This window comes from Trachurus japonicus, chromosome 18 (assembly GCF_045865225.1).
Source record: "Trachurus japonicus isolate A0001 chromosome 18, Traja_1.0".
Taxonomy (NCBI): Eukaryota; Metazoa; Chordata; class Actinopteri; order Carangiformes; family Carangidae; genus Trachurus; species Trachurus japonicus.
In genome coordinates, this window is record NC_140924.1 from 25853712 (window position 1) to 25869104 (window position 15393).

General features: G+C 41.2%; 2 protein-coding genes across 2 annotated transcripts; both read right to left on the reverse strand.

The window, feature by feature from the left end:
• Positions 1 to 5794: 5794 nt before the first annotated feature.
• LOC146969443 (V-set and immunoglobulin domain-containing protein 1-like) lies at positions 5795 to 7428 on the reverse strand. The gene is made up of 5 exons (XM_085760231.1): positions 7374 to 7428; positions 6591 to 7286; positions 6369 to 6494; positions 6246 to 6279; positions 5795 to 5930 (listed from the first exon to the last, which is right to left on the reverse strand). The coding sequence occupies exons 1-5, from the start codon at positions 7426 to 7428 to the stop codon at positions 5795 to 5797; spliced, it is 1047 nt and encodes a 348-aa protein (XP_085616357.1).
• A 3491-nt stretch (positions 7429 to 10919) lies between these two features.
• LOC146969444 (uncharacterized) lies at positions 10920 to 13410 on the reverse strand. Its single transcript, XM_085760232.1, has 5 exons — positions 13338 to 13410; positions 12553 to 13248; positions 12333 to 12458; positions 12200 to 12243; positions 10920 to 11045 (listed from the first exon to the last, which is right to left on the reverse strand). The coding sequence occupies exons 1-5, from the start codon at positions 13390 to 13392 to the stop codon at positions 10920 to 10922; spliced, it is 1047 nt and encodes a 348-aa protein (XP_085616358.1). The 5' UTR covers positions 13393 to 13410.
• Between the last annotated feature and the right edge of the window lie 1983 nt (positions 13411 to 15393).

Sequence of the window (15393 nt, forward strand, 5' to 3'; positions counted from 1 at the left end):
TATTGCTGCACCAAGTGACTAGGCAACTCACTGGTTTAAAGGCCTGTACAAGAACAGAGAAATGTGTTCTCTCTCCCAGGGCTGCAAGAAAACAATGACTGGTTTGGAGTTCTCATAGCTTGTTCTCAACACATCATCTGGGCAGAACTTTTTTTTAACATCAAATCACATTTTTATTATTTACATTAGGCCTACTGTTAAACTATTCAACTGCAAATATGAAAGGTATGTTGTTTTGTTCATTTTTTGACAAAGACTGGAAGAGAGGTTCTAACTGTCCAATGTGTTGCTATGGACAGAGTTTATTATATCAGATTTTGAGTTAATGTAATGCAATAATGTTGCTGACAGACTCACGTTACAGTGTTGAATAATTAAATATATATAATATCAACAACAAAGCCCAATTTTATTTTAAAGTTTCTTGCGTGCACTACCTGTACCCAAGCGTACTGAGTGGAGGTGACCTGAGAGCGGAGCTTGCAAGCAAACTGAGACCCATTTTCAGTTTCGGATAAGCTTTCACACCTGTTCAAACGAAGCGATTATTCAGGTCAGGTGTGAAAGTGACCTAATTCTCACTATACATTCAGACAGCACTACAAAATGACGTATTCACTATAGTCGACTAGTGAGTAGTGAGTGATCTTTACTGCAGTTGGGTCCCACACAACTACTCATTACATTTGTATTGGGAAAATACACTGTTGGAGGTGGTTAGGAGATGTTGTAGGAGGACATGTGCAACAATATGTACTACTGCATACTATCGATGAAATGGAGATGTTTCCGACTCCAGGGTGGATCCCACCATATTCTGATAACATGACTGTGTAATTTTGATTGTGTTGGGATGTTGTATCTGGAGTGTGTTTTCTTCTTTGATGTGAGCATTGAATGCTCAAGAGGGTGGAGTGTATTGGGAAAATACACTGTCGGAGGTTTTCCTTATATGTTCTGTACCTTGTTTTAGCGTTTTCCCTGTACATCCTACAGTATGTAAGGTAAAACCTTGAAATGCATGTCTAGTGTTTTGACACTCAACGACACCCCGTGGCTGTTTTTGTTACACTCAGCATGGTGCCAGACCATGTAGGGGGCAGCTGTCAGGAAGTGACATACGTATGTATTGACAGGTGTTGAAGTTATGTGATGTGATGTGCATATAAGCAAGTTCTTCCTCAAGAGTCAGCATGCCGTTGCTGTTTGGGAACGCCCACTTGCAAGTGAATAAACTGGCAAGACGCTCATCTTGTTTCCGAGTACTCAGTTTTTGAAAGTTCCCACCACACATTAGTCTGTTTCTTTTATAAGTGTCCTGGCACGAGGAATTCTTCCTCTTCTTCTTTCTTTCTTCCTCCAAGGAAGTCATAATTCCCATAGGCGAAAACTCACCAAATTTTACAGAAATGTCCGACCCCATGCCAGATTTACTCAACTCCAAGGACCTGTGCCCCCCCTTCCCCCCTCCTAGGGGGGCACAATAAGCGTTTGAATTTAAAAACTTAAAAAATTCCTATACCAACGGTACATGCTACAGTTCTGCAACATTCACCAAAATGTAGCCCCGATACTGCTGAAACTTTTGTCCACTTAAACTCATTACAAATTATTAAGTCCATCACACACAAAAACTGTAAAACTTATAAAACCAATTTTTGCTCAATTGTCACCAAACTTGCTGGAGACCATCTTCAGACTGTCCTACACAAAATGTGTTTCTCTGATTTTTGATTTGTCAAAAATTGAGCCTACAGTGCATGAAAACGTTTGACTGTAAACAGTACTGTAAACATACACCATCCAATTCCTGCTAAATACATTTTCAATCTTCCTGAAAAAAATTGAGAATATTTTAGAGTCATGGTTGATGAAGTTTGGCAAATATCAGAATTTTTTCTCAAAAACTGAATTTTGAGAACATTTTGAATTCTGCTCTCATGGGAACAACTGCAGTCAATGTAAGAATGGTATTTTAAAACATCAGATATTCTCTTATGAAGCAAAACTATGAGGGGCCGTACAAGTCATAATACATTCTTTCACTCACACATACATTCTCCTTACACATACATATATTTTCACTCACACATACATACATTCTCCTTACACATACATACATTCTCCTTACACATACATATATTTTCACTCACACATACATACATTCTCCTTACACATACATACATTCTCTTTACACATACATACATTTTCACTCACACATACATACATTCTCCTTACACATACATACATTTTCACTCACACATACATACATTCTCCTTACACATACATACATTCTCCTTACACATTCATACATTCTCCTTACACATACATATATTTTCACTCTCATACACATACATACATTCTCCTTACACATGCATATATTTTCACTCTCACACACATACATTCTCCTTTCACATAGATATATTTTCACTCTCACATACATACATTCTCCTTACACATACACATACATATATTTTCACTCACACATACATATATTTTCACTCTCATATTTATACATTTTCATACTAGAAGTATGTATGTATGTGAGAGTGAGAATATATGTATGTGTAAGGAGAATGTATGTATGTGTGAGTGAAAGTATAGTGGAAACGAAAGGAGTATAGTGGAAACGGAAGGCAGCATTTATCGTCTACATACTCCGGTACAGTAGGTGGCGGTATACACCTAATAAGTAATGGTTGCAACCCGAAGGAAGAGGGAGAAGAAGGTAATTTATCCCTCTGTGATAGGCTCTGTGCAGAGCGATAGATATAACAAGTTTAATCATAAAATCGGCTCTAAAGGCGCCGCTGTTTCACTATTTAACTCATTTTCAGCTGGCGTCACCAGGCCCTTTCACACCGCGGACGTAACGAATAAACCACACGAAATTGCGAAATATTCGCGGCCAAATATTTCGCATCAAAACCATTCACACCGGCGGCGACACAAATATGCAACAGATGCCACAATTAAATTCCAAAGTTTCGCTTTGCGACGGGAGGTTCCTCGCCTCCACGTCATGTCTTTAATCTGTTAATTATCCCTAACGTCACTATGCCACTGTCGTCTTGTCACCAACTTAACTCAACACAGCAGCTATGTCTGATCACTGATCAATATCTGATCACTGTCCTGACAGTATGAACACACTCTATTGCTTTTTCTCCTCCCCCTCTCACTTACCCCCCCTCCGCCTCCTCTCCTCTCTCCTCCGAGACACAGGTTATTTATTGTTTACATTACACACACACACACACACACACACACACACACACGGCGCATGGACACGTGCTTGGCCGCTAATGTAAACAATAAATAACCTGTGTCTCGGAGGAGAGAGGAGAGGAGGCGGAGGGGGGGTAAGTGAGAGGGGGAGGAGAAAAAGCAATAGAGTGTGTTCATACTGTCAGGACAGTGATCAGATATTGATCAGTGATCAGACATAGCTGCTGTGTTGAGTTAAGTTGGTGACAAGACGACAGTGGCATAGTGACGTGAGGGATAATTAACAGATTAAAGACATGACGTGGAGGCGAGGAACCTCCCGTCGCAAAGCGAAACTTTGGAATTTAATTGTGGCATCTGTTGCATATTTGTGTCGCCGCCGGTGTGAATGGTTTTGATGCGAAATATTTGGCCGCAAATATTTCGCAATTTCGTGTAGTTTATTCGTTACGTCCGCGGTGTGAAAGGGCCTGGTGACGCCAGCTGAAAATGAGTTAAATAGTGAAACAGCGGCGCCTTTAGAGCCGATTTTATGATTAAACTTGTTATATCTATCGCTCTGCACAGAGCCTATCACAGAGGGATAAATTACCTTCTTCTCCCTCTTCCTTCGGGTTGCAACCATTACTTATTAGGAGTATACCGCCACCTACTGTACCGGAGTATGTAGACGATAAATGCTGCCTTCCGTTTCCACTATACTCCTTTCGTTTCCACTATACTTTCACTCACACATACATACATTCTCCTTACACATACATATATTCTCACTCTCACATACATACATACTTCTAGTATGAAAATGTATAAATATGAGAGTGAAAATATATGTATGTGTGAGTGAAAATATATGTATGTGTAAGGAGAATGTATGTATGTGAGAGTGAAAATATATCTATGTGAAAGGAGAATGTATGTGTGTGAGAGTGAAAATATATGCATGTGTAAGGAGAATGTATGTATGTGTATGAGAGTGAAAAATATGTGTAAGGAGAATGTATGAATGTGTAAGGAGAATGTATGTATGTGTGAGTGAAAATGTATGTATGTGTAAGGAGAATGTATGTATGTGTGAGTGAAAATATATGTATGTGTAAAGAGAATGTATGTATGTGTGAGTGAAAGAATGTATTATGGCTTGTACGGCCCCTCATACAAAACACTTATCGTTTATCGTTTAACAGATTTTTGTTTAGATAACAGAATTTCTGACATTTTGACCATTTTTGAAATCTGCTTTACCAACTGCTGCCCGGACAGTGACTCCCTGAGTCTATTTGAGAAATCACACAGCAGGTCTAACTTCCAGATAATTAGCTCAGTGAGTTAAGAGCTGGTTCTTAGGTTCTGGGTTCGAAACCCAGCAAGGGTGATGATAATGACACATCAAAATGCCAGAATCCTCATGGTGACATCACAGCAAGCCTCTAAATTAAAAAAGAAGAAGCTTGGACTGGACCATGGGCGAAAGCTCACTAAATTTTGCACAAAGGTCCAGTGTCATCTTCTTTCTACTTCCAAGGAAATCATACTTCCCATGGGCGAAAACTCACCAAACCTTACAGAAATGTCCAAACCCATGCCATGGTCCTTGGTGCCAGAAGATGTGGGTTCAAGCCCCAGCAAAGGTGACCAGGATATAATACATCAATATACCGGATAGTCTTTGTACAAAATTTTAGAGTCATGGTAGGCAAGGCATCTTTATTTATATAGCGCATTTCATACCAAGGCAACTCAATGTGCTTTACATAAAGACAAAACATAGACAATGGTGTTTCATTCCAGAAGTTGTGGGTTCAAGCCTGAACTGGTGCAAAATGAACATTATAAGGGTAACTGGCTTGTCTTCCTATTCTCCTATTTGATGCTCAGAATTTGCCTAAACTTGCCAAAAGTAGCCCGGCCCGGACCCCCCCCCAATTAAAATGTACAAAATTTCACCACAGCAAAGCAGTCACCGCCAAAGCCGGCTATGTAGCGATACAAACACTTAGAAATGGCTCCTTTAAATTGTATTCTTGTGTATTTCTTCATCATTAAACAAACGTATGTGTTCTTGTGAGGCTAAAGTCATTCTCAGGTATTACATCATTTATGTGGGGAAATTTGTAAACCACCAAGATGTTTTCTGTATGACACATACAAAAGGAAATAAAGTAAGGTGTATTTGTAATGTGAAATGTCATAATAAGCAATGATCAAAGTTAGACTTTTAAAAATAACATCCTTACATTGTTCTAAAAAGTTTAATCGACACAATCTCACCTACTGTAGTTTGCTTCATCAACAACATGTCTACATGAAATATGAGCAAACATGGTTTTAAGGTTAGACTGTATTGCACCACTCTGTATGTATCACACTGTACTTTACACCATACTACTCTCTCTTCCTTTTTCTACCCTCTTTTCCTTTATCAAACACAATCTTGGTTTGCTGCAGTAAACCTAGTTCATATCTAGAACATTGTTACAAGCAATAACACAATGTCTTTTAAGATTGTCAAGAAATAAAACACTAATAAATGAATGTGCTGTTACATAGAAACAAATATGAAACATGTTCAGTTCTGCACCTTTACAATTGAATACAGACATTCAGGGTTGGTGCTGTTCCTCTGTCTTCTAGCTCTGTTGACTTTGTGTTCCTCTAAAGCTGCGTAATGGATGTTTTCTTCATTCTGCTGAACCTGACAATGATACAGACAAGGAAATCAAATTTTAATTTTATTTTAGTACTTGAGGTCAATGGAATAAAAAAGTCTTTGGATTGTCCAGCTATAGAAATGCAAGTTTCTGTTATGGACTGATTACTTATATTACTGGTTGGCTGGCAAAACATTGGAATTCCCTCATTGAATAAAATGTAAATAAGAGCAACTTTATTGGAAATTCAGCAGCTATTTTCAATTGAAATATGTTGCTAACAGAGGTTCAACAACAGTTTTCTACATCAAAATGTTACTCATTGACTACACACAAACCCCCATGTAGACATAATCTGGAAACATTACCGTTGTAGAGGGATCTGGATTTCTTGCATGAGACTCTGAAGAAAAATGAAAAGTGCCTTTAATATAATATTGTGTTAAGTGATTACACACTCACTGTAGCCTTAGAGAATGACATTTTCAGTACCTGCATTTTTGAAGCTGTTTCTCTTGGTGATGGCATGCATAAAGAAAGCCAGTAAAAGACTCACGATGGTGGTAAATACCAAAGCTCCGCTCAAGACATACACCACGACAGGAGAATTCAGCTTATCTGTATTGATTGAGATAAAAGAGTTGAGGGAGTTGTGTTGTAAAGTCTTAAGCTATGTTCATCTTTAGTTGAAACTGCTGCTAAAAAGTGACTCACCCTCAAAATCCAGTTTGGTTCCGTTTCCAAACAGTATGTGTCCACATGAGGTGACAGCACAGTAGTAGGTCCCAGTATGAGAATGATTAAGGTTTGTCATCAGCAAGTTGTAGACACAGGTGCGTGTTTGTGTGTTAGGTTTCCTCTCACACTGATCATTCCTGTCTCCATGAGTGTAAATGAGTCCTGGATGAGATTCTTCAGAGTCTCTGAACCAGTAAACACTGTGTCCTCCATCACAGGTCCCAGTCTGCACTGTACAGTTGAGAGTCACTGAGCCTCCAGGCTGGATGATCTGAGACTCTGACTGATGGATGTTCAAGACAGAACCCTCTAAACTGACAGTGGTGCCCTCTGCAAATTCAAACTTGTGTGAATAACTACTGGCGCAGTAGTAAGTAGCTGCGTCTGAAAAACGTATGTCCCTGATCTTCAAATGATTTTTACCAATTTCAGTATCCAGTGCAAAACGTGGATTGTTCTCAAATTCATTATGAAAAGATCCATTTTTATCGTACTTGTAAAAAGTAGAAACATGCTTCGGTTTCTGTCCAACATTCTGCTTATACCAGTGATACCTTGCACCCACATCACCCTCATAGGAACAGTGTAAAGTCAAGTTGTCTCCAGTTTTAACTGATACAAAACGTCTCTCCTGACGAACAGCTAGGAGGTTTTTCAGATTAGTTGACTGAGCTGAGGGGAAATGAGAGACAGAGGAAATGGACATGAGCACATGGAGACATTTAAAACATTCAAAGTGATGACAAAAGCACAACTCACCTATTCTCCCCACGATCAAACATGACAAGCAGAAGACAAACAGTGCAGATGTCATCGTGCTCAAGTTGTTGTGCTGAGTGGAAACAATCTTGATCTTTTCTTCACTTTTGACAAGACAGGACTGTTTTTGATTGGTCGACTGAGGTAACACTGTGTGTCCAAATTTGGAAACATGTTCACAAGTTCTGCCTCACCCAGGTGGCAAGTTAAGTTTCAGTGAATTACATGGTGAGAAACATGAAGAACATAAACTAAATTCTTGCATTTTTGCATCAGCTAATTGTAAGTAAATGATCTCAATAATGTATTCACAATGATATTTTATGACATTCCGACTTCACAAGTTGAATATGTTGTTTTAGTTAAATTGGTTAATTGCGAGTTTTTGGGAGGGTTATGACATTGTGTTGTGTATTTATTGTTGGATATTTTTAAGTTAAAGGTAACACTAATAACAGCATATATGCATGCATGTATGTGTGTGTATTTGTGTGTCTGTGTGTGCACGCACACATGTGTTAATGAATAAATCAGTGTTTGGAAGGTATGATAAGTTAGTCACAAACATATTTATGTTGACAAAGCAAACATCTGATAACATACATATATTTACTGTCTCAGCTAAATGTGCTACTATTAGCGAATTAGTACTGAACATAAAATGGTAAATGGTCTGTATTTTATGTAGCGTTTTTCCTTATTAACTGAATCTGTTCAGTGAATAAACACACACACACACACACACACACACAGCTGAGTTGGATATACGCAGATCTGATATTTTAAATGATTTTTATCCGATTCAGTGTCCAGAATGAAACATGGCTCGGTCTTGAATTCATCATGGAAAGTCCCCTTAGGAGGCAGGGCTGGAGGGTGACACCACAGGCAGATTATCATCTGAAGTCCAGGAACTGGAGAGCGGCAGATCATTGACTGGAGATCAGGGACTGAGTTGCCATCCTTGGTTGAGGAACTGGTAGGGCTGGCTCAGGCTGAGGTTAAAACTTGAGATCAGGAACTGGGGAATGCTGAACTGGAGCAGGCAATGGATCAGCTAGGACCACTGACTCAGGAAAAAGAGGGTAAGGAACCTCACCTGGGACCCTCGAGATGTGATGTGTCTGCTAGAGGTGGTGACTCAGAAGGAGGTGCAGTTTCATCAGCCAAGACCCCCAATGCTTGAAGGGGCAATGGATCAGCCAGGAATGTAGGCTCAGAAGAAGGGACCAGAAACCCCTCTGACTGGACACAGTAGCTGGGCATGGTGCCAGCTAGACACTGGAGACAAGAGCCGGGCATGCCACCCGTTAGACCCTGGAGACAGGAACTGGAACCAACAAGACTTCAGACAGGATGCTGGGAAGCTGGGGCTACTTGATGTTGGGCTCAAGACTGGATCTAACAGTCTGAGGCACATCAGAGCTCAGGAGTGCAGAGGATTGATGTCTCTGCCCCCTATGCTTCTTCCCTGATGCTTGGACCTCTAACTCGGCTACCAGGGATGGGAGTTCAGGTCCAGCCAGGATGGGCACTTGTGGCTGCAGGACCAAGGCCTTTTACTCATTAGGCAAGAAGTCAGAGTGCCTCCATGATCCTAGTGTATGCTAGGTGGCAGCAACCATATGGTTTGGAGCCAAACTCATCATTGCTCTGAGCCATAAGGTACTGTAGATTAGTGATGCGCGGGCCGGGTTTTTTTCCAACCCGCGGGTCCCGCATCTATGAAATATTTTGACCCGCCCCAGCCCGCCCCGCACCACCGCATCTATTTTCACAACCCGCCCCGACCCGCCCCGCTGCTATTAAACATCAGACAGCGGCCTTTTTTACTTTGAAAGGGCAGACAGAGGTGCTGTGTTGCCGGTAGCTTGTCAGTGTGTGGACTGTGGAGGTCGTGAGGAGTGGGAGAGTCACGGTGCAGCGTGTAGCAGCCGCGGTGGCCGCCGCCTCTCGTCCTCCCCAGTCCCTGCTCTCTGTGAAAGCAACCCCGCTCTGCTGATGCTCCCAGCCGCCGTCTCATCCGGTTCCCTCACACCTCCGCCGGCTTTCCCGTCAACATCAGCGCGGCCCTGATAACACACTCTGGACTTCATCGTCAGTTTTTTTAATGACCCGCCCCGACCCGCACCGCAAATAAAGTAAAGATTTCTTGACCCGCACCGCCCCGCCCCGCGGGCTGACCCGCGGGACCCGCGGGCTACGGGTCAGCCCGCGCATCACTACTGTAGATCATGCATGAGCTTAGAGTTCCTGGGCAGAAAGTGGGTCTGCTAGAACCATTGTTGGCCAGTTTGTTCTGTCACACTTTGGGGCGAAAACACAGGACCTAACTGCAAACATGGCTAGGTGAGCGGTAACAAAAACACAGGACCTAACAGCAAACACGACTACAGGTGAGGGGGTACATACTCATTTTTTGGGTAAAAAAATGGCAAAAACACAAAAAGGTCCCAAAAAATCCAACAGAAAGATCCAACAAATGCCAATGGGTCAAAGTCCTGGATATCACAAAATGAAACACAGAGTGTCTTCAACCAAAAACACAAATCATAACGTTATCCACCGCTCCATGTATTGATTTTTAGCAGGCTTTGTTGTAAACAAATGCACATGGCCAGGCGGACAGCTAGCAAAATAGCGACCTAGTTCCTCTTTAAATGTCACACGTGGATATAGGGACTTTTGAAAAACTGTTACCACATGTATAGTATATAAATGTCCCAGTAAAGGATTATGTGTCTGCTGATACATTAAAAAGTAGGGGTTTCAATTTCTGGAAACCAATCAGAGGCGGTCGGACACCATATAATTGATAGGCTGGGAGACTCTAGGAGGGGGGAAGAGAAGTTTGAATGTGCGGTGCCAGATACGGTTGTGATCTGCAGCTGTCTATGATTGGTTATAGTTGTTGCTTTGTTCGTGGCGTAGTAGCCATTGTTCAACAAAACAAACTGTTTGTCCTTTTTGCCTTTTTTGATTATTTTTGGACTATTACAGGAGACCCATTGAAGTGCATGGACGCTCAGCTTCAACAGATTTAATGCACGGATGTATGAGAAGAAAATTGTGCCATTCGACCTGTAATACGCAGCTGACTCTGAAAGAACTTGTCTGAGAACTGAACACATTTTAATTCACTGTAAATGTAAACATAAACACAACAATTCATATTTGACTATTTATTTGTTGACATTTTAGAGGATTCCCTTGCAGTCTTTGAGCAATGGCCTCTTGTACAAAGGTTTTAACTGTCTCTACGATGCCATGGGATGGGATCAAGGTTATACGTACTACTATACTACTACTACATACTGTACCACTCTGTCCGTATCATACTGTACTGTACATTTCAACACCATACTACTCTGTCTTCCTTTCTGTTTCCTCGTTTCCTTTATCAAATATTCTTGGTTTGCTGCAGTAAACCTACTTCATATCCATACCATGGTTACAAGCAACATTATCTCTTTATCATTGAGTTTGACAAGAAATAAAACATGAATAAAGGAACGTGTTGTTATATAGAAACAATATGAAACATGTTCAGTTCTGCACCTTTACACTTGAATACACACATTCAGACTTGGTGTTGTTCCTCTGTTTTCTAGTTCTGTTGACTCTGTGTTCATCTAAAGCTGCATAATGGATGCTTTCTTCATTCTGTTGACCCTGATAATAAAACAGAACAGAAAACTCAATTTTTACACGTGACATAATAAAGATGGAATAAAAAAAGTCTCTGGATAGACCAGCTATATAAATCCAACTTTCTATTACTATTAACTGAGTAAGTACTACAGTTGTATTATTGGTTGGCTGGCCAAGCATTGGAATTCACCCACTGAATAAAATGTAAATAAGGGCAACTTTACTGCAAATTCAGCAGCTACTTTCAATTGAAATGTTATGCCAACAGCAGTTCAACAACAGCTTTCTATGTAGTTACATGCTTTCATTCCGACATCCCACCATTCTGACATACCACATACCGACATACCGCTATTCCGACATTCCATCATCCCACCATTCCTACAAGGCTTACAATATAAGGAAATGTGCGTTACGCAACATGTGACTCCCTCCCTATTTGGACTCTCTACTTCTGGACTCTCTCTATCTATCTGGCCTGTCTCCTCTACCTGGTCTTTTTACTAAACTTAACCAACTCCTTTCATCATTGTCTAACTGTGCGTTCACACCAAAAGCTTCCAAAGCGTCAAAACGCCTGAAGTCAATTCATTTTCAATGAGAGCCCGGCGACACTGAGCGTCCAAAGCGTCAACAGGCGTCGCCGCGCTTCCAAAGCGCCCAAAGCTTCCAAAGCGTCACCAGACGAGAAGTTAAGCCCTGGTTAACTTTAGGGTAATTAGCTATGATGCGGTTCGGCGGCAACCTGTCAGAATAGAGATGTCCGTTGGCTGCCTTTTAAAAAAAATTTCGGCTCCACAATGACCAGCGCGATCGAACTTTGACATCAGTCATATGACAAGCGGCCAAAGCGGCTGAAAATATTTGCCGTTTTGGGAGCTGTCTTGTCTGAAGCCCACCCTCGAGCATTTTTGACGCTTTGGAAGCTTTTAGTGTGAACGCACAGTAAGCCCAACCAGTCCAAAATCTTTTGGGGAAAAAATACGCTATTAAAGGAATTGTCGGAAAGGCAGGATTTAAAAAAAAAGAAAAAAACAGTCATTCCGACCATAGGAAGCGAGAATTGTCGGAATGATGGGACGTTTGATAGAAAATCAAGTATCAAACTTTCTACATCACAATGTTACACATTGACTACACATAAACCCTCATGTAGACATAGTTTGGAAAATTACCTCTGTATTCACTGTTGAGGGATCCGAAGATCTTACACGAGACTCTGAAGAAAAAATAAATGTTCCCTTACTATAATATTGTGTTTATACATATTACACAGCGTGAATTATAAAAGAATAGCATTTTTAGTACCTGCACATTTGTAACCGTTTCTCTTTGTGAACACACACATAAAGAAAGCCAGTGAAACAATCAGGATGGTGGTAAATACCACAGCTCCACTCAAGACATACACCAAGACAAGAGAATTCAGCTCATCTGCAGAGATTGAGAAAAAATGAGCTGTGTTCATCTCCAGTTATTGTTAGGAGTATTACACTCAAACACTCAAGAATGCTAAAAAGTGACTTACCCTTAAAGTCCAGCTTGGTCCCATTTCCAAACAGTACGTGACCACATGTGGCGACAGCACAGTAGTAGGTCCCAGTATGAGAACGATTCAGACTCGTTATGGGCAAGTTGTAGACACAGGTGTGTTTTTGTGTGTTAGGTTTCCTCTCACACTGATCATTCCTGTCTCCATGAGTGTAAATGAGTCCTGGATGAGATTCTTCAGAGTCTCTGAACCAGTAAACACTGTGTCCTCCATCACAGGTCCCAGTCTGCACTGTACAGTTGAGAGTCACTGAGCCTCCAGGCTGGATGATCTCTGACTCTGACTGATGGATGTTCAAGGTTGAACCCTCTACACTGACAATAGTGCCTTCTGCAAATTCAAACTTGTGTGAATAACTGCTGGCGCAGTAGTAAGTAGCTGCGTCCGAAATACGTATGTCACTGATCTTTAAATGATTTTTACCAATTTCAGTATCCAGTGCAAAACGTGGATTGTTCTCAAATTCGTCATGAAAAGATCCATTTTTGTTGAACTTGTAGAAAGTAGAAACGTGCTTCGGTTTCTGTCCAACATTCTGCTTATACCAGTGATACCTTGCTGCAATCTCACCCTCATAGAAACAGTGTAAAGTCAAGTTGTCTCCAGTTTTAACTGATACAAAACGTCTCTCCTGACGAACAGTTTGGGAGAATTTCAGATTAGTTGACTGAGCTGAAGGGAAATGAGATACAGAGGACATGGACATGAGCACATGGAGACATTTAAAACATTCAAAGTGTGATCACAAAAGCACAACTCACCTATTCTCCCCACGATCAAACATGACAAACAGAAGACAAACAGTGCAGATGTCATCGTGCTCAAGTTGTTGTGCTGAGTGGAAACAATCTTGATCTTTTCTTCACTTTTGACACGACAGGACTGTTTTTGATTGGTCGACCGAGGTAACACTGTGTGCCCAAATTTGGAAACATGTTCACTGTCACCAATAGAGGCAAGTTACATCACGAGTATCTTAAAGAACATGAACTAAATATTTAAATAGCCTATTTGTGTTTACTTTTAAATGACTGTCAATAAATGACCAGAGCAATATATTCACACTGATCTATCAGGACATTCTGACTTCATTCAATTTTGATATTTGACTTTTTATCATTGTTTATTTGATTTTAAGTTATACATAGAAACAGTATAGAATATATGCTACATATTCATGCTGTAGCCTATGTACATATGCAATTGTAGCCCTCCCACTGAACTGTAATTTGTTACAGAATTGTCATGAAATACCCCTTTACACCCATTAACACCTTAAGCATGGGAGGCAAATTGGAGGGAGTCTACTAAAATATGAAATTTGGTATGTGTCTTTACCTAGAGAATATGACTCTGCCTAGGGTGCAGAGAGGCCTGGTTAGCTGATTTTATGGCTATCTTGTTTGTGTGAGCTTACAAACTCCCACACATCCATTTAACACATCATAGCCCTACCATAACCACATCTGTCGGATATAAATAAACATTTCAACTCCAAATATACTAGGGCTGCCCCCAAATAGTCGACCAAACACTGGTCGACCAAAAAATCATTAGCCGACCAAAATGTCATTGGTCGATTGGTCGCAGGAAAAAAAAAAACACATTTGGAGCCGTGTCTTGTCAAAATTAAGTCAAAATCAATGACTGAACTGTATATGAAAGGCTTTGGGGCTTTTATTTTGAAGGGCCAGATACAGGAAGTCGTGACGTGACACTTTTTAAAAATTTTTTTTTTTTACACGGCACGGCAGTCTCTCTCGTATCACTGCTGTTTTCAACCATTAGCGGGTGCTGTCTGAGCCCCGGTCCCGTCCCACAGCGCTCATCGGCGGTGTCTCGCAGTGTCACGGAGCGGATCCATGACAGTCCCCGCTGCAGTCAGAGACCCGCACCCATAGACATATGTCTGCTATTTGTAGATCATACAACCTCACTTTAAAAAAAATGATACTATCCCTTTAAAGCAGAAGTAAGTGATCCGGTGGTTTTGGCTAACTTCCTGTCAGCAGATGGAGTTAGCAGCCCCCGCCCTCGTCCCTACATCACCACATTCACACGCATCCCTTGGCTGCACACACAGAGAGGACCGCCCCTTTTTGCCGTTCTCTCTCCTCATTGGATAAAGGTTGTAGGATACAAGGAAAGTTTTCTCCTGACCCGTGTTTCAGACCAAACACTCTATATAAGTGATTGCTGTCAGAAGATACAACTATTTAAGACTTATATTAACACAAACATTCCGCTTACTTCTGCTTTAATTATCCTGGCGACTCTTTGAGTCAAGAACATAAAATAATACCCAGGCTTTTGTAAAACTTAGTTATGGTACCATGTCGTTGGCGTGCATGTTGGAGCTCATTTGAATCCTCATGAAAAGTGTTTTCTCAGTACTCAGGGATACTTGGAAATTCAGAAACGGTTAGCAGCAGGTTCCTCAAACCCTCTGTTCAGAGGAGAAGTGTGAGATGAGATGGAGAAACCAGTCCTGGAGACACGTCCATGTGCAACAGCAGGTTTCCTGGCGGTAGCATGAAGTCCTGAGCACCCTCTAACAGCAGCAGCATACGTGGCAGCAGGTTGGCAGGCAGGCTTCAATGCAGGCAGGCTTGTAGGCACACTATACAGAAATTCACAAAACTAATAAACTCTACTGTTCATTCCCATAAACATTTGTATTGTCACCAGTTCACATAATGTCCATACTCACTCAGAAATGCCGGCGCAAAAATATTTTCCCACACACACACAGTCTCCTTCTTCTCCCGGCTAGCGGGGAGGCTAACTAGCACTGATACACAACAGAAAATAGTGTTG